Consider the following 18,595-nt stretch of genomic DNA (forward strand, 5'->3'; position numbering starts at 1 on the left):
ACCCTCACGGGATGCCGTGACTGGTTGCCTCTGGCTTTTTGGGTGAGCCTAGTCGGGTGGGGAACTCCAGCATTGGGTCAGGTGCTATCTGCCCAGGAGTGGGACTCCACATGCCCCTTAAACTTCCCCCCACCTCTCTGACTGTGCCTGGCTCTGACCTCCCTTCCAGCTCCAGGACACGCGCGCCCCGAGCCTGGGAGGCATGCTGAAGCCAGGCGGCTGGCAGGATGAGTGTGAAAGAGGCAGGCAGCTCGGGCCGCCGGGAGCAGGCGGCCTACCACCTGCACATCTACCCCCAGCTGTCCACCACGGAGAGCCAGGCCTCGTGCTGCGTGACCGCCACCAAGGACAGCACCACCTCGGACGTCATCAAGGACGCCATCGCCAGCCTGCGGCTGGACGGCACCAAATGCTACGTGCTGGTGGAAGTCAAAGAGTCGGGCGGCGAGGAATGGGTGCTGGACGCCAACGACTCGCCTGTGCACCGGGTGCTGCTGTGGCCCCGGCGGGCGCAGGACGAGCACCCGCAGGAGGATGGCTACTACTTCCTGCTGCAGGAGCGCAATGCAGACGGGACCATCAAGTACGTGCACATGCAGCTGGTGGCGCAGGCCACGGCCACCCGACGCCTAGTGGAGCGTGGCCTCCTGCCACGGCAGCAGGCGGACTTTGATGACCTGTGTAACCTCCCAGAGCTGACCGAGGGCAACCTCCTGAAGAACCTCAAGCACCGCTTCCTGCAACAAAAGATCTACACATATGCAGGGAGCATCCTGGTGGCTATCAACCCCTTTAAGTTCCTGCCCATCTACAACCCCAAGTACGTGAAGATGTATGAGAACCAGCAGCTGGGCAAGCTGGAGCCACACGTCTTCGCGCTGGCCGACGTGGCCTACTACACCATGCTCAGGAAGCGCGTGAACCAGTGCATCGTGATTTCGGGCGAGAGCGGCTCTGGCAAGACCCAGAGCACCAACTTCCTCATCCACTGCCTCACTGCCCTCAGCCAGAAGGGCTATGCCAGCGGCGTCGAGAGGACCATCCTGGGTGCTGGCCCCGTGCTGGAGGTGAGCAGGGAAGCTGGTTGGTCTGTGGGAGGGGGCCTTTGTTTGGAAAATGTGGGTTTTGAGCCAAGCGCGGTGGCTCACGTCTGTAATCCCAATACTTTGGGAGGCTGAGGTGGGAGGATTGCTTGAGCCCAGGAGTTCAAGATCAGTCTGGGCAACATAGCAAGACCTTCTCTCTACAAAAAAAATGATCAGCCAAGCAGGCATAGTAGTGCTCACCTCTAGTCCCAACTGCTCAGGAGGCTGAGGCAGGAGGATCACTTGAGCCCAGGAGTTTGAGGCTGCAGTGAGCTATGATCATGCCACTGCATTCCAGCCGGAATGACAGAGAGAGACTCCGTCTCAAAAAAGAAAAGAAAAGAAAGAAAGAAATTTCAGGCCAGGTGTGGTGGCTCATGTCTATAATCCCAGTGGTTTTTGGGAGCCTAAGGCAAGAGGATTGCTTGAGCCCAGGAGTTCAACATCAGCCTGGGCAACATAGCAAGGCCACCTCTCTACAAAAACAAAACAAAACAAAAACAAAGATTAGCCAGGTACGGTGGCACACATTTGTTGTCCCTGCTATTAGAGAGGCTAAGGCGGGAGGATCAATTGAGCCCACGAGTTGGAGCTATGATCGCACCACTGCACTCCAGCCTGGGCAACAGAAAGAGACCCTTCCTCTAAAGAGAGAAAAAGTGGAGGTTTTCTGATAGTTGTTATTATTCAGGTACTGCGAGGCCAACTGGTCAGGATGCAACTGCCCTTGGAAAGAGAGTTTGTTACTCACAGTTCCCTAAAGAGGGTGCAATGCCATAGAAGGCCACAGGGGGAAGCACTGGAACACGTCAGGAGACTGGGGGAGAGAGGGAAAAAGGGAGCGGAGAGAGGCAGGAACCTTTATTGTGATTTTCATGCATCGGAATGTGCTAGGCAGAGTAAGCTGGCGTAGGATTGGCTTGTTTGAATTATTTCAATGGACTCTGGGGCATAAGGACTGCCCCTTGTTGTTAGGTGCCAGGGCCTGGGGTGATGAGAGCAGGGGATAGTGGGCTGGAGTGTGAGAGCCCCACAGAGAAGGTGGCTGGGGTGTAGGCTCTGGGCTAGTTGGTTTGCATATGGAAGGCAAGACCCGAACCATCTCTAGGAATTGGCTAGAACCAATCTAGGAATTGGAAAGGGCCGTCTCTCTGGGGTCAGCCTGGCCCCAGATGTCAGAGCATCAAAAATACAGAAAATAAAAAGTCACTGGGTGTGGTGGCTCATGCCGGTAATCCCAGCACTTTGGGAGGCCGAGGTAGGTGGATCACCTGAGGTCAGGACTTTGAGACCAGCCTGGCCAACATGATGAAACCTTGTTTCTACTAAAAATATAAAAATTAGCCAGGCATAGTGGTGCGTGCCTGTAATCCCAGCTACTCGGGAGGCTGAGGCAGGAGAATCACTTGAACCCGGTAGGTGGAGGTTGCAGTTAGCCAAGATTGCTTCACTGCACTCCAGCCTGGGTGACAGAGTGAAACTCTGTCTCAAAAAAAAAAAAAACAAAAAAGGGTCACAGTTAATACACATTTGGCTTCCAGATCATGGCCATTCCTTCTCAAGGTGCCTGAAAGAAAAGGCTGGCGCATTCAAACCAGTTTGAGGAGTGCTTCATAATGGGGCATTTCTAGGGGCACCGGCAGGGTGGAAGGAAGCCAGCAAGGCGTACGGCAGGCCTGGGGGTTAAGGGGATGGGAAGGCATTGTCACAGAGTGGGCAAGGGGAGGGGGCCACCTGGTTCCACTGTAGAGGCAGCAGAGAAGGGACCAACCCAGGCTCTCATGCCTCATGCCCTCTGTCCGCTGTTCAGTGCCCTGATCAGCCAAACCCCACGGGAGCCCTCTGTGTGCCGCTGTGGGTGAGTCTTGTGGCCACAGGGCTGCAGAAGTGACCACACAGCACCCATCATTCCAAGGGTTTTAGGATGAGGTGCATCCACATGTCTCAGAACAACACAACCATCGTCACCTGGTGAGGGCCAGGGGCAGCGTGTGGCCTCAGGGGTCTGCACCTCTGGGTGTGGGGTCTGCTTTTTTTTCATTTTTATTTTTTATTTTTTGTGGAGATGGGGGTCTCACTGTATTGCCCAGGCTGGTCTCAAACTCCTGGACGCCAATGATCCTCCCACCTTGGCCTCCCAACATGCTGGGATTATAGGCGTGAGCCACCGCACCCAGCCCCGCTTTCTAAAAAAAAAAAACAAAAAAACAGACTTTAGTTGTTTTACAGCAGTTTGAGGTTTATAGAAATACCCAGCAGATAGTGCAGAGAGTTCCCATGTACCCCTCCCACCCCCATGTTCTCGCGTTATTTATATTTTGCATTAGCGTGATGTGTCGGTTGCAACTGATTCAAATCCACATTGACACTGTTACTGACTAACAGCCATACTTTCCATTAGGGTTATTGGTGTTGCAAGTTCTTTGAGTTTGGACAAAAGTATAATGAATGTGTCCGCCGTTGGAGTGTCACAGAGTAGTGTCACTGCCCTAAAATTCCTCCATGCTCCCCTTGTTCATCCCTCCATAATCTTTGGCAGCCACGCTTCTTCTGACTGCCTCCATAGTTCTGGTTCTTCCCGGCTGTCTGTAGTTGGAGTCCCAGTGTACAGGCTTTTCAGACTGGCTTCTTCCACTTCACAACGTGCATTTAAGGTTCCTCCATGTCGGTCCAGCGCAGTGGCTTACATAATCCCAGTGCATTGGGAGGCCGAAGCAGGAGGATCATTTGAGCCCAGGAGTTCCAGATCAGCCTAGGCAAATAACAAGACCCCGTCACAAAAAAAAAAATATATATATATATATATACAAAAATTAGCCAGGTATGGTGCTGTGTGCCTGTGGTCCCACCTACTTGGGAGTCTGAGGCAGGAGAATCGCCTGAGCCCAGAAGGTTGAGGCTGTAGTGAGTCAACGTTGGGCCACTAGACTCCAGCCTAGGTGGCAGAGTGAGACCCTGTCCCCCCCCAAAAAAGGGGGAGGGGAGATTCCTCCATGTCTTTTTGTGGCTTGAGAGCTCATTTATTTTGCTGAATTATAGCCCATTATATGAATATGTCAGTTTCTTCACATTTAGGATCCTGAGAGCCCCCTCAGTGGAGAGAGGGAGTTGGGGCCAGGGTCAGACCCCACCCTCCCTGGAGCCTTGACCTCTGGCCTCTTGTTAGTCCTCACAAGCTGAGAGCTGCCATGCAGATTTCACTGAAATCACATCTAAGCAGTGCCTACGGAATGCATTTCAGTTCCTCTTCCTCTCTGAGGTCATCAGCAAGACATTAATTGGGGTCATACAACTTAGCCCTCGTCCGACATATGTAGCCTATTTCTGTTTTCTCCTGTACAAGTAACACAGAGATTCATTGTCATTGTTTACATCAGCTTTCAATAAAACCGCTGAGCAATTTCACTATAGAATGTGCATTTTCTTTCTGTTCTGTTCATGTCCTGTCCTGTCCTGTCCTGTCCTGTCTCTCTCCATTACCTAGGCTGGAGTACAGTGGCACAATCGTCACTTACCACAGCCTGGAACTTCTGGGCTCCAGCAATCCTCCCACCCGAACCACCCAAGTAGCTGGGATTCCGGGTGTGCACCACCATGCCTGGATAATTTTTAAATTTTTTGTAGAGACAGTCTTACTACATTGCCCAGGCTGGTCTCGAACTCCTGGCTTCCAGTGATCCTCCCACTTCAGCGGTTTTTAATATGCTTTGTCTTGTGTGCATTACATTATAAACCCAGACCACCCATTCATCGCTGTGTGAGCATTTGCTATGTGGCAGACTGTGATACAGACACTGGACTATGTGGTGGCCAAAGTGAACACAAAATTCTCCCCAGGTAGAACTCAGAGAGGACTCTGGGTGACGCAGGAACTGTAGAGGTTCTGAGCAGACGTGGATGCAACCCAGCTCTGGGGTCCCGAGGCCACCCTGGCGTCATCCCAGCTCTGAGACTCAGCCACAGTGAAACTGCCAGTGGCCCCAGTGTCCTCCTACCTGGTGGCCAGGGGGCTCGATGGCTCTCCAGGCCAAAACATCAGTGCCTGGCATCCACATCAGAGATAAAACAGTGACCTTGGAAATTCAGCATGTATGGCTCACACCTGTAATCCCAGAGTCAGGAGGCTGAGTCAGGAGGATTGCGTGAGCCTAGGAGTTCCAGACCAGCCTGGGTAACATTGCAAGACCCCATCTCTACCAAAAATTTTAAAAACTAGGCTGGGTACAGTGGCTCATGCCTATAATCCCAGCACTTTGGGAGGCCGAGGCAGGTGGATCACCTGAGGTCAAGAGTTCGAGATCACCCTGGCGAACATGGTGAAACCCCGTCTCTACTAAAAATACAAAAATTAGCCGGGTGTGGTGGCAGGCACCTCTAATCCCAGCTACTCAGGAGGCTGAGGCAGGAGAATGGCTTGAACATGAGAGGCGGAGGTTGCAGCGAGCCAAGATCGCACCATTGTACTCCAGCCTGGGCAACAAGAGCAAAACTCCATCCAAAATTAAAAATAAAAATAAAAAATTATGGTCCCAGCTACTCAGGAGGTTGAAGTGGGAGGATTGCTTGAGCCCGGGAGTTCAAGACTGCAGTGAGCTATGATCACACCACTGCACTCCAGCCTGGGTGACAGAGCAAGACCCTGTCTCAAAAATATAAACAACAAAAATTTAGTAGCTGAATGAACGAGAGGGTAGATCCAATGTTTACCATGTCAGACATTTTGCCAAATGGGACCAGGCAGGTGGGTGAACACCTGAGCCCCACAGAAATGACACACCCAGCCCCAAGGTTTCAACGTGGAATGGCCAGGAGGCAGGATTGCCACCTAGGTCTCAGTTCAGGGTCCATGTCCTCCCCACCACGTTACTGCCTCCACAGCTCCATCTCCCTAGGACCCTCCAGGGCGTGGATGAGTTTCCTGTTGCTTAGGTAACAAAGTGTTAGGGGCAAGGGAGTCTCCAACAACAGGGATGAAGGCTCTCATGGTCCTGGAGGCCAAGAGTCTGAAATCAAGGTGTCCACGGGGCCACGCTCCCTCCCGCCTCTGGAGGAGGATGCTTCAGGCCTCTTCCAGCTTCTCTGGCGGCTGCAGATGTGCCCTGGCCTGTGGCCACATCACGTCAGTCTCTGCCATCAGGGGTGTTCTTCCTGTGTGTCCGTGTCTTCACGTGGCTTTCTTACAACAAGGACACCACTCATGGGATGTAGGGCCCATCCTACTTCGGCATGACCTCATCCTACCTAATTGCATCTGCAAAGACCCTATTTCCAAATAAGGTCACATACAGTTTCCAGGGGTGAGGATGTGGATATAATTTTGGGGACAGGGAGCACAAGTCAGCCCACAGCATCCCCCGTAGAGTCCTAGAGTCCCACCTGGCCAGCTTCAGGTCCCACCTGGCCCCTGGCAAGTCCCACTTGGTGACATCTTGTGCCTGGGTCCTCGAGGTCTGCCCCAGATCCGCAATTGTCTTGGGTACCGGTAATTCCTCCCCGGATGCCAGCAAAGCTCCCTCCAGCCTCCACGCCTGCACAGTCTCCAGTATGCCTTCGACAGCCATTAGTCACCCTCCGTGAGTCAGACCCCTGGTCCTGCCAGGCCGCCCTGCTTGGGGCCTCAGCAGTGGGGGCTGGCGAGGCCGGTTTTCTCCAGCGGTTCTAAGCTGCTCGAGGGTGGTGCCCACGCTGGCTTCCAAAACAGGCTTGAGCCAAATCCACGTCATGGCAATAAACGTGCTTCCTGGGGCGACTGTTTGCAAAGGGATATGATTGTCTTCACGGAGAGCTGGATTTCTCAACCTCGGCTCTGTTGACATTCAGGGCCGGATCGTTCTCTGGGGAAAGAGTCATCCTGTGCATTGAAGGACATTGAACAGCATCCCTGGCCTCCACCCAACAGATGCCAGGAGCACTCCCCACCCCGCAGGTGTGACAACCAGAAGTGTCCCCAGACATTTCATTTGATTAGAGAGGTATTAACAAAATAGCTTCCAGGCACTGCTGATGTCCCCTGGGAATAGAACCACTGTCTTTTGAGTTCTTCCCATAAGACCCAATCACTGTTCATTGCAGCCACTGGGCTTTTAGAAATTACCCATGAGTTCCATCTGTTCTGTGCTAACTTAAGAGTCATTTTCTTTTTTTTCTTTTTTTTCTTTTTTTGAGATAGAGTCTTGCTCTATCCCCCAGGCTGGAGTGCAGTGGCACAATCTCAGCTCACTGGAACCTCCGCCTCCTAGGTTTAAGTGATTCTCCTGCCTCAGCCTCCCGAGTAGCTGGGACTATAGGCGCCCACCACCATGCCCGGCTAATTTTTACATTTTTAGTAGAGACGGGTTTCACCATGGTGGCCAAGGCTGATCTCGAACTCCTGACCTCAAGTAATCCGCCCTCCTTGGCCTCCCAAAGTGTTGGGATTACAGGCGTGAGCCACCATGCCTGGCCCCAAGAATCATCTTCCAATAAGAGGAATAATTAGCTAAATCATGCCTCAGGCCCACTGGGTATCAGGGTTTATGCTTCTTGATTTTCCTCCATCATCTCTAAGCCCTCACGGCAGCTCTGCCCATTTTAAAGATGAGGAAACTGAGCCCCAGAGAGACACATGGATGCACGAGTTTCCTGAGGTGTCTATACATTTTACGGGCTGGAAGTCCTCAAACAGCAGTGGTTGATTCTCTCACAGTTCTGGAGGCCGGAAGTCAGAAATCAAGGTGTGGGCAGGGCTGGGTCCCTCTGGAGGCTCTGAGGGAGAGTCTGTCCCAGGCCTCTCTCCCAGGTTCTGGTGGCTTCAGTCGTCCTTGGAGCTCCTGGGCTTGTGGCCACATTGCTCTGCCCTCTCCCTCCGTCGTCACCTGGTCTTCTCCCCTGTGCGTGTCCAATCTCCCTTGTCTTTCTCTCATGGGATCACTTCATCTCAAAACGCTTATCTTCATGACGTGTGCAAAGACCCTGTTTCCAAATAAGGCCACAGTCACAGGTTCTAGGGGTCAGGACTTAGACATGTCTTTTTGGGAAGCCACAAGTCAACCCACCACAGGTGGATTCCCCAGGCCACACTGCAGACAGCCACAGCCTAACCCGGGGTTTCAACCTGGCCTGAGCCCCGGCCCCCCGTTCAGGCTGCCTCTCTGCTCTCCCCTCTCTCGCCCAGGCTGCAGAAAGCCGGAGATCAGCACAACTCGCAGTATCGATTGGGGATTTTTTTCTCAGCTCCCCAAAAGGAGAAGTTGAGCTGTTTTGAGGTTTGGGCGCACCTCCCCACCCCCACCCCCACCCCCAGCAAGGGTTGCAGCCTTGCTGTGCAATGCTGACCAAAAAACAGGAAGGGAGCACTGTGGAAAGCCGGTTCCAATCAGCTGATCTGTCCGCCACTGCAGTTAACTGTTGCCATCACCTTTCACCAAGTCTGGGGGCTGCAGAAGCCATGGGTCTCCCCGTCCTCCATGTGGCCTCCAGCCTCCCAGTGCAGGTGCCCCTCGACAGCCCAGGGGCTGCGGATAGAGCAGCCCACGGCATCGGCCATGGGGGCTCGCCGCAAAGCACACCCAGAACACGCTCCTCTCCCTTCGCCCACAGCCTCAGATCTACCAGGCACTCGCCTCGGTGCCCTTCTGAGAGCAGGCTGAGTCCAAGGGGCCAAAGGCTGGGGTTCCCTTCATCCGTCCTGAACTGTAGCAAGTGCAGCTGGCGGCGTGCGTGGAGTTTTCATTCTGAAAGCAGAAATAAAACAAGGATCCTTGCTTGTCAGGCTGTTGTCCCAAGGGTCCCCAGACTCCATGGAGCCCCTGGCCTGGCCCACAGTGGGACACGGTGACAGTGATGGGCTGCGGGCCACAGAGGGACGCCCCCAGCTGGTGGAGCCAAGCTCACCCGAAGTCGTGCCAATCCCAGGACATTCCAGTGAGGGACTGAGGAAGGGTCCTGAGCTAGCCACTGCCCTAGACCCCCCTCTTGGGGCAAAGGAACCTAGGACTTGTATCCACCTGGACCAGGTCCTGAGCTCCTCCTTAGGGGCCCCACAAACCCAGTCTCATGTTCCCCCCGACTCCCCAGCCCCTCCGCCATCAGGCCACTAGCTCTGTTCCCCCACCCACAGTCAGCACTGGGGCAGGTCACCCAGACCACAGTGTCATTATCCACCTCGACCTCCACCCTCAAGGACACCTGCCTGGGCCACGTCCTTTCCCCCTGAGTCTGTCAGGCGAGACACAGATGGATGCCAGCCTCCACCCAGCGTTGGGGGCATCATCTCATACATCCTCGCCACATCCTGACGTGGACAGACTGACCCCTTCCACCTGACGTGAGGTACACGAACCACTCAGCAAGGGTGGCAGAAATAGAAAGTTCTGGAACCGGGCATATGCCAACTCTAATGCCTCTGAAGTTGAGGTTTCTGTTTAAGAGCTTATCAAGATATAATTTACCTATTTACTATTTATAAATAGATACATTTATACCTGCAGTTTATAAATATATAGATTAAATTTTATCTGCAGTTTATAAGCCTGTAAATTAAATTACATCTGCAGCCTCAAATTCCTGGCCTCAAGTGATCCTCCCACCTCAGCCTCTCAAGCAGCTGGGACTACAGGGGCACGCCACCACACCTGGCTAATGTTTTTTATTTTTTTGTAGAGACTGGATTTTGTTATGTCAGCAAGGCTGGTCTCGAACTCCTGGCCTCAGGCAAAAGTGTGCAATTCAGTGGCATTTAGTACACTCGCAGTAGTATGCAACCATTGCCTCTATCCAGTTCCAGAATATTTCCATCCCCCCAAAAGGAGACCCCATCCCCATCAGCAGTCACTCCCCACTTCCCTCTCCCAGGCTCTGGCAACCACTAATCTGCTTCCCGTCTCTACGGATCTGCCTGTTGTGGACATTTCAGATCAATGGAATCTCTCACACTCTGTGGCCTTTTGTGTCTGGCTTCTCTCACTTGGCATCATGTTCTTGAGATTCATCCACATCATAGCATGGATCAGTGCTTCCTTCCTTTTCATGACTGCATCATATTCCATGGCCTGGATGGATGATGGACTATGGTTTGTTTCTCTGCCCGCTAGTTGTATCAGCATTTCATTCCTTTGTATGGCTGGTATGTGGTTGGGATTTTCCTGGACCCCTGCCCCATCCAGGCCAACCTCCCCCATCAGTGCCCCCCACAAGAACAATGTTGGGGAGTGGGAAGATTGTCACTCACACAGAGGATCTCCTGGAGACTGTCATGAGCCCTGGGAAGGAGGAGAGCAGTCCCGTCCAGCAGGCTGCTCCGGGCGTGCTAATGGCTGGAGCCACTGAGGGACACCAGGTGGGACCAGGAGCAGGGGTGGGAGGAACCGAGGCGGGGGCAGGTGTGCCCAGGCACAGCAGGGACGTCCATCTGCATGTCCTTTCCAGCCTGTTGAGAAGCCAGTGGCCAGAGGGAGGCTGGCTGCAGGGAGCATGGCGGACGGGCTGGCTGGCAGGGACCCTGGACTCAGGCAGGAGCGTTTGCAAGTGCAACAGAGGGGGAGTCCTGGGAGCAACCCCAGCCTCAGGGATGTGCCAGATCTGAGGCTGACAGCCGAGGACAGACAGGTCCCAGGGGAGGAGGAGAGGGGGTCAGAAATGGCTGCAGGGACACCGCCTGGAGGCCAGTCCTGGTGAATTTGGTTTGGAGTGCTTCGTTCAAGCAGCTGATGGGGCAGCCAGGGCTGTGCACCAGCCACACAAAGAACCCCACAGCCCCAGCGCTCATCAGGCCTCAGAGGCCATCCTGTTGCATGACCCAGTCAGAGAGGGGTTGGGGGCAGACAGCAAGCTGGGGCACCTCCCAGCCAGGCACTCACCCAACCCTTGGCTGTTAGCCATGCGGCGAGGTGAGTTTGGCAGAAGTAAGTGTTGAGAGGGGGCGTGTGGCTCCCCTCCTCATGGGGGGACATTTCAGGGATGAGATTCAGGGCATGGGCCACAGACCGGAGGAGGCTCAGGGTCAGGACGGGGCCAAGGCCTCAGAAGGCAGAAGTCACCCATGTCCCGAGCAGCAAAGGGAAGCCAGCGTTTATTTGAGGAAGAGCAATACCTGCAATCAGCGCCCATCTGTCTGTCGAAGGGTCCAGGAGCCCCCAGTGGCTTGGGTTGTGTCTGTGTTACGTGAATGCAGAGGTATTTGAGGCTGAGGGTCCCTGAGTCACTTCTCTGGGCTGAGGGAGAAGGAAGGTGGGAGCATCAGTGGGCAGCAGGGTGGGCAGGGAGCTTGGACTCAGGAGGGTCCGGGGCAGCAGCCTGGTGCACTTCAAAGGGAGATTGGAAGGCCCGTGTGTCCAGGGCCGGGTTGGGGGAGCAGGGCCAGGGTCACCGGGTGCCCGTCCTCCTCTCGGGTGGGTGCACTGCTGTGGTGGGGAAAGAGGAGGCAGAATTAGGGCTCTCAGGAGTCTCCACCCTCGCCCCACCAGCGGTCAAGACTCAGGCTAGCCCAGGCCATCCAAAAGGCTGAGCAGTGGAATGGTTATCCACACAAACATCCGGGTCACCCATCCACACAGGCAGGCATGTGTGGGAGACAGGGTGGTACAAGGACAGGAGGAGGAGGTACAACGTGGCCCTGACCACGAGCTACCGAAGGTCCCTGAGGGGGGTGAGGTGGGCACCCCGGGCACCACAGGAAGCAAGGATAGAATCAATCTCTGGCTGCCTCTCCTGTGTGGCCTCCCCGGGATGTTTGCACAAAGGTGGAGGGAAGCAGTTTTGGGGGGCCCTGGGTCTGCAGAGCAGCCCAGAGGAGGAAATAGGAGCTGGGGTCCGAATGCAGGGCAGGCAGGAGATGGGGCAGGGCAAACCCCACAGGCGACGAGAAAGCGGAATAAGCCATCATATGGGGTCAGTTTCAGACCTCACAATCAGAAACCCTCAGGGACAGAGGCCAGACTTCCTGGTCCAACCCAAGTTCCCAACCACTGCCCTGTTGATATGTGGGCTGGATCATTCTGTTATGGCCAGGCTGTCCTGTGCATTGTGGGGGACTGAGCAGCATCCTGGTCCCTGCTCACTAGATGCCCATAGCACCCCCGCCCCTAGTCCCGACAACCAGAAACGTCTCCAGATGTTGACAGGTGTTCCCTGAGGAGCAGAACCACCCCAGTTGAGAACTGCTGTTTTAGGTCAACTGGATGACAAGATAGATTTCATTGTAACAGATGTTCTCTGCCTAAATATTTTTAGATTCTTTTTTTCTTAGTAACATCGTGCCATTGGAGTTACACATCAACCCGACCATATTCGGCACCATTGTGGAGTGGCTGTTAGGGGTGGTGGGAAGCAGTTTCAGTCCGGTGTTCTCCCTCATCCCTGGGGGGAGGTGACTGGTGTGCCTCCTCGTCTCTCACCCCCTGCCCACCCGGAGCCGGTCACTGCCCACCCACGGTCAGGCATGTCCTCGTGACACCAATGATGAAGCGGCCCTAGGTGTGTGAGGATCTGGCTTTCCAAGAGCTTGCTCTTCCAGGTGGACTGAGTGACGTCTTACAATGTTGTTTTTAAGACTTGCTCCCCATGCCAAAAACCGCAGTCCCTGATTTTAGGACTTGGCCTGCACTGAGGGTGACATGCTCCCTGCTGGGGTTTTTTGCAAAGGAATGTAATCAAAGAGGTTTGCCGGTTTTCTGATCCAGGCGAGTGCTGGTTTGTGCGCCCTGGATTCTGTGGTCCTCCCTGTCCTACTGGGGTGACTTCTTGAAACCTGTGCCAGGTGCTGGCTATGGCTCAGGTCTCCCTCCTTTAAGCATCTCCCCAGCAGGAAACAAGTCAAGAACCACTGCCCGGAAACAGGATCAGCGGCCAGAGATTCCCCACTTTGGCAGAACCATGACACGTTTCGTTATCACTTTTCGTTCCCCCAGCTGCTTTTCCGCTTTTTTTTTTTTTCCCCTCTAATATGACACTTAGTCTTTTTAGTGTCTTTTCATCTTTTTTAACTTTAAAAAAAATTTTTTTAGGGACAGGGTCTGGCCCTGTCACCCAAACTGAGGTACAGTGGTGCAGTCATAGTTCACTGCAGCCTCAACCTCCTAGGCTCAAGTGAGCCTCCTGCCTCAGCCTCCCAATTAGCTGGGACTACAGCGACATGCCACCACGCCATCAAGGTTTCATTTCTTTTGGTATCTACCAGGGATTGGCAAACTACAGCCCACGAGTTAAATCTGCCAGTGCCTATCTCTACAAATAAAGTTTTATTGGTGCATAACCACGTCCATGCATTTACATATCATCCCTGGCATCTTTGGCACCATGAGTGCAGAGCCGAGTAATTGCACCCAAGACACTGCATGGCTCACAAAGTTGAAAATATTTACTACCTGGCCCTTTATAGGAATTTTTTCTCCTTGGTCCCCCCCAGTACATCCACCACTTTGTAGAATGTTCCAGAACCCCATAAAGGTGAACATTTCACAGATGTCTTTTTTTTTTTTTTTTTTGAGATGGAGTCTTGCTTGGTCACCCAGGCTGGAGTTCAATGGTGTAATCTCGGCTCACTGCAACCTCCGCCTCCTGGGTTCAAGCAATTCTCCTGCTTCAACCTCCTGAGTAGTTGGTATTACAGGAACCCACCACCACGCCTGGCTAATTTTTGTATTTTTAGTAGAGACAGGGTTTCACTGTGTTGGCCTGGCTGGTCTCAAACTCCTGACCTCAAGTGATCCACCCGCCTCAGCCCCCACAAAGTGCTGGGATTACAGGTGTGAGCCACCGCACCCGGCCCCCAGGTATCTTCTGCTCAGCTCCCCCTTCCCAGATGTAATGAAACCAGCTTCCCATCCTAGATCCAGACAGCCCAGATCACCAACTGGAATCTCTGCATTTGTATCTGTGCCATAGACATACATATGTATTCATAAGCGTCCACTTCCCCACACAGAGTCATAAAGCAATTTGGGGAGTCAGGAAAGGAGGACACAGATAGAGATGTCCTACAGGGTTCGGCAGAGCTAACTCACTCCGTCTCTCTGCCCCACAGGCAGCTGGGAGTGATTGTACAGCCCATGCATTTGGGACCTGGCTGAGGCTGGCAGGGGCTGTGCAGGGTTCCCTCCTTGCCTTGAACCCCCTCACAGGCTGAACACCAGCAGGCCCCATCTCTCGGAGGGTTTCCAGCTGCCTCCTGAGCTCTGAGATCGCATGTATCCTGCCTGCAGGGTGCACAACCTGCCGGGGACACGGTGGGAAGAGGATCATGGAACCCATGGGCCCAGAGTCACCGAGCAGGACCCTGTCATCCTCCTGGTCTCTCACACCAGCCCCCTTCCTCACTGTAGCTGAGACAGCCTGACCAGAGGTACATGCCCAAGGCCACAAACCCCCCAGGAGGAAGCTGGCATCTGGGGTGTCAGAAGTGTGATTAGGAACCAGAGGGTGTACTGGAGCTTACAGTTGGGGGATAATTAAGCCAGAGGGCCACCTCTTTAAGGGAGAGTGAATTACGGCACAAGGACAGGCGAACCGGAGTCGGGCGGCCGGGAACAAGGCAGTGGTCAGTGTGACCCGGCAGCATTCCCTGCTCCGGTGCCTTTTCCCAGCTCTGGAGACAAACCAGCAGGCCTGGGTGTTCCCCCCACAGAGCACAGAGAGCAGCGGGAGCTGTGAGGGGCAGCCTGGGTGGGAAAGTGGGCTACAGACCTCAGAGAGGCCTCTCCAAGCTGAAAAGTGGGGCACATCAGAGCCAAAGGTGTCTTTGGTGGGTATGGAGAGGGTGGGGGTGCCCTACAGCTGAGTGCTGAGGCCCCTGGCACCACCAGGGAGGGTGGAGGCTGCATTGACCCCCAGGCGGAAGGGGCACCCCACCCCCAAATCCCCAGGTACTCCCTCAGCCTCCTTTCTGTGCCCTGCCACATAAAACATCACAGCCCTGATGTTTAGAATGATCTAAGGCTATTTTAGACAAAAGGGGAAGTTATATTTTGGGGAATGCTGCATCTAAGAGAAGAGTAAAATTACGGGGTATATTTTAAGCGCCATAAAAAGGTCTCCTTGGAATTTGGAGAAAGTTGATTAAAAGCTAAAGCGTAAGGTCTGGGACACCCCTGCCGCAGCCCCGCCTTCCCTGAATGTTCTGGGGGTTTTACTGTTCCGGGGTTATGGAGACGGGGGACCCATCTGTCTTTCCGCCATGTGTGCCTCAATGTTTGGGGCGGGAGTGTGGGCAGGCATCAATCAGCCACAGGGCCTGGCCGCCGATTTGTTTCCTAGTGATTATCCAGGATAGATCCGATTTCTGCAGGCCCCGCCCAGGGCAGCTCAGTCCTCAATGTCACAGTGCAGTTGCCACCTATGGTTTCCTTCTGTGTGACTTGGTCACAGCAAGCCAGAACCAGCTCCTAAAACCAGCCCCCTCGAGACCCCCATTCCCGAAAGTGCCCAGAGGCCACTTGGCATCTTCTGCCCAGCTGCTGACCGGCCCTGTGACCCCGACATGTGGTTCCTCCTGGGTAAAGGAGAGAAAGGGATGACTTAGCAGTGATCAAAAACCAGCACCCAACACCTTCCGTAGAGGGGGTTCTCTGTAAATCCCGGATGGTATCATCACTTCCTTTTTTTTTTTTTTTTTTTTTTTGAGCCGGAGTCTGGCTCTGTCGCCCAGGCTGGAGTGCAGTGGCGTTATCTCGGCTCACTGCAAGCTCCACCTCCCGGGTTTACGCCATTCTCCTGCCTCAGCCTCCCGAGTAGCTGGGACTACAGGTGCCCGCCACCACGCCCGGCTAGTTTTTCATATTTTTTAGTAGAGACGGGGTTTCACCGTGTTAGCCAGGATGGTCTCGTTCTCCTGACCTCGTGATCCGCCCGTCTCGGCCTCCCAAAGTGCTGGGATTACAGGCTTGAGCCACCGCGCCCGGCCCTGGTATCATCACTTCTTTAAGGAAGAGTGAATTACAGCCACCTGTGCCTTTGTCAGTGTTATTACAGTATTCTCGGCCCGGTGCGGTGGCTCACACCTGTAATCCCAGCACTTTTAGAGGCCGAGGCAGACTGATCACTTGAGGTCAGGAGCTCGAGACCAGCCTGGCCAACATGGTGAAACCCCATCTCTACTAAAAATACAAAAATTAGCCAAGCGTGGTGACAGGCACCTGTAATTCCAAGCTACTGAGGAAGCTGAGGCAGGAGAATGGCTTGAACCCGGGAGTCGGAAGTTGCAGTGAGCCAAGATTGCGCCACTGCACTCTAGCCTGGGTGACAGAGCGAGACTCTGCCTCAAAATAAATAAATAAATAAATAAATAAATAAATAAATAAATAGACATATACGGGATTGTAGTTAGCGGGTATGTGAGGTATGTGAACTGAGGTTCTCGCCCAGGGCTGATTCTGCCATCAGGTGATATTTGGCAGATGTCTCCTGGAGACATTTTTGCTTATCATAGCTGGGGAGGGAGAGATGCTACTGGCTTCTGGTGGGTAGAGGCCAAGATGCTGCTAAATGCCCCACAGCGCACAGGACGGCCCCCTCTTTAAAGAATGACCCGGCGCAAATGTCAGTAGTGCTGAGGCAGAGAGACCTGCTTAAGTTTAGAGGCCTTTAGAGAGTGTTTTTGAAAATCTGGTCTGGCGCTGTGGACAGAATCTGCAGGGAGCGGTGGTAATTCAGAAACCATCACCTGAATGGAGGCTGGGCGCCGTGGCTCACGCCTGTAATCCCAGCACTTTGGCAGGCTGAGGCAGGAGGATTGCTTGAGTCTAGGAGTTCGAGACCAGCATGACAACATAGCGAGAGCCCATCTCTATATTTTTAAATTTTTTAAAATGAATTTATTTATTTATTTTAATTATTATTATTTTGTTTGTTTGTTTTTTTGGTTTTTTGTTTTTTTGAGACAGAGTCTCACTCCGTCGCCCAGGCCGGAGTATAGTGGTGCAATCTAGGCTCACTGCAACCTCTGCCTCCCAGGTTCAAGTGATTGTCCTGCCTCAGCCTCCCGAATAGCTGGGACTACAGGCATGCACCATCACGCCCACCTGATTTTTGTATTTTTTGGTAGAGACATGGTTTTGCCATGTTGACCAGGCTGGTCTTAAACTCCTGGCCTCAAGTGATCCGCCCGCCTTGGCCTCCCAGAGTGCTGGGATCACAGGGATAAGCCACCATGCCCAGCCTGTTTTTTAAATTTGATTTTTTTTTTAATAAAGCCACCACCTGCATGGAGGGAGCTGTTTATGGACGGTGTAATTGTTAATAAGATTGTCCTCCAAGGAGGAGGAGAAGATGACAAGGGCAGGTAGCCCCCAGAGAGGCCCTCAGGGCAGGCCAGCCTGAGGGGACATCTCCAGTCCTGCCAAAGTGCCTGAACCGGTTCTCGGCACCTCTCACTTCTCCCCTACAAACCAGAATTTACCAGCTCCGGGAGTTCAGGGGAATGGCCAGGAAGCCAGACGTGGGGTTTGAGTGCAGGCTTGGCCGCCTGCATGCTGTGTGACCTGCAGCAAGTCACTTGACCTCTCTGTTCTGCCTCCTGATCTTTCGTGCCCCAGGGCCTTTGCATGTGCTGCACCCTCAATCTGGAATACTCTTGCCACCCTCATCCTTTTAAGTCCCACCCCAAGGCCTCCATGTCCCTTCAGTGCCAGCGCACAGCAACACTGGGAGATTCAGAGCACAGATCCAGGGTGGTGGGCAAGCATGGGGTGTGGCTTCCACTGCCCTGTACCCTGAGGTTCTGAGCAGGCTCTGTTCAGCGACCCCGTGTTTCTTACAGCCAGCTTCTTACAGCCGGCTTCTGGTGTCGGCTGAGGAAGAGCCAGGAATGAGCGATTGCTGAGATGGAGTCACAGGACACAGCAGGGAGGCCAAGGAGGGGAGCCTGGGCAGTCCTCCTGTGCCTGAGCACGTGCCCATCCTTACTGTGGAACTGCCACATAAAGAAAAGCAGAGACGCCCAGTGGCTCACACCTATAATCCCAGCACTTTGGGAGGCCGAGGCAGGAGGATCACTTGAGCTCGGGAGTTTGAGGTCATCCTGGACAACGTGGCGAAACCCTATCGCTACAAAAAAATACAAAAATAAGCCAGGCATGCTGGCGCATGCCTGTAGTCCCAGCTACTCAGGAGGCTAAGGTGGGAGGATTGCAGGCCCATGATATGTCAAAAGCAGGATGTGTCAACCAAGATGGAGGTGATGAGGAGCGGCTAATGCCCAACTGTCAGGAGCATCAAAGGACTTTATATCACATGATCCCTCTGGGCACAGGGCAGTGCCTGCCGTGGCTTCCCCAGACCCAAGGAGGATGCCACACAATGTACTGTTCAGCTTTGGAGCGAGCGCCCAAGACAGGCTGGGCAGCCACCGCTACTGCCCCTTTTCAGAGCAGAGTGGATTCAAAGGAGATTATTTAACCACGAAAAGGAATGAAGGGCCAGTCAGTAAGGCTCACGTCTATAATCCCAGTGCTTTGGGAAGCCAAGGCGGGAAGATTGCTTGAGGCCAGGAGTTTGAAACCACCCTGGGCAAAATAGTGAGACCACATCTCTACAAAAAA

At 53.7% G+C, this 18,595-nt stretch overlaps 1 protein-coding gene across 2 annotated transcripts in view; it reads left to right on the forward strand.

Annotated features, from left to right (window-relative positions):
* Window positions 1–18,595, forward strand: part of LOC105491406 (myosin IXB) — a 138,687-nt gene that overhangs the window by 24,648 nt on the left and 95,444 nt on the right. For both annotated transcript variants that reach the window (XM_071087774.1, XM_071087775.1), the window contains exon 2: window positions 170–1,067. In XM_071087774.1, coding sequence (XP_070943875.1) covers window positions 228–1,067 — 840 coding nt within the window. In that variant the 5' untranslated portion in view covers window positions 170–227. The remainder of the gene's footprint in view (window positions 1–169; window positions 1,068–18,595) is intronic.

Source organism: Macaca nemestrina, chromosome 20 (assembly GCF_043159975.1).
Source record: "Macaca nemestrina isolate mMacNem1 chromosome 20, mMacNem.hap1, whole genome shotgun sequence".
NCBI classification, from domain to species: domain Eukaryota; kingdom Metazoa; phylum Chordata; class Mammalia; order Primates; family Cercopithecidae; genus Macaca; species Macaca nemestrina.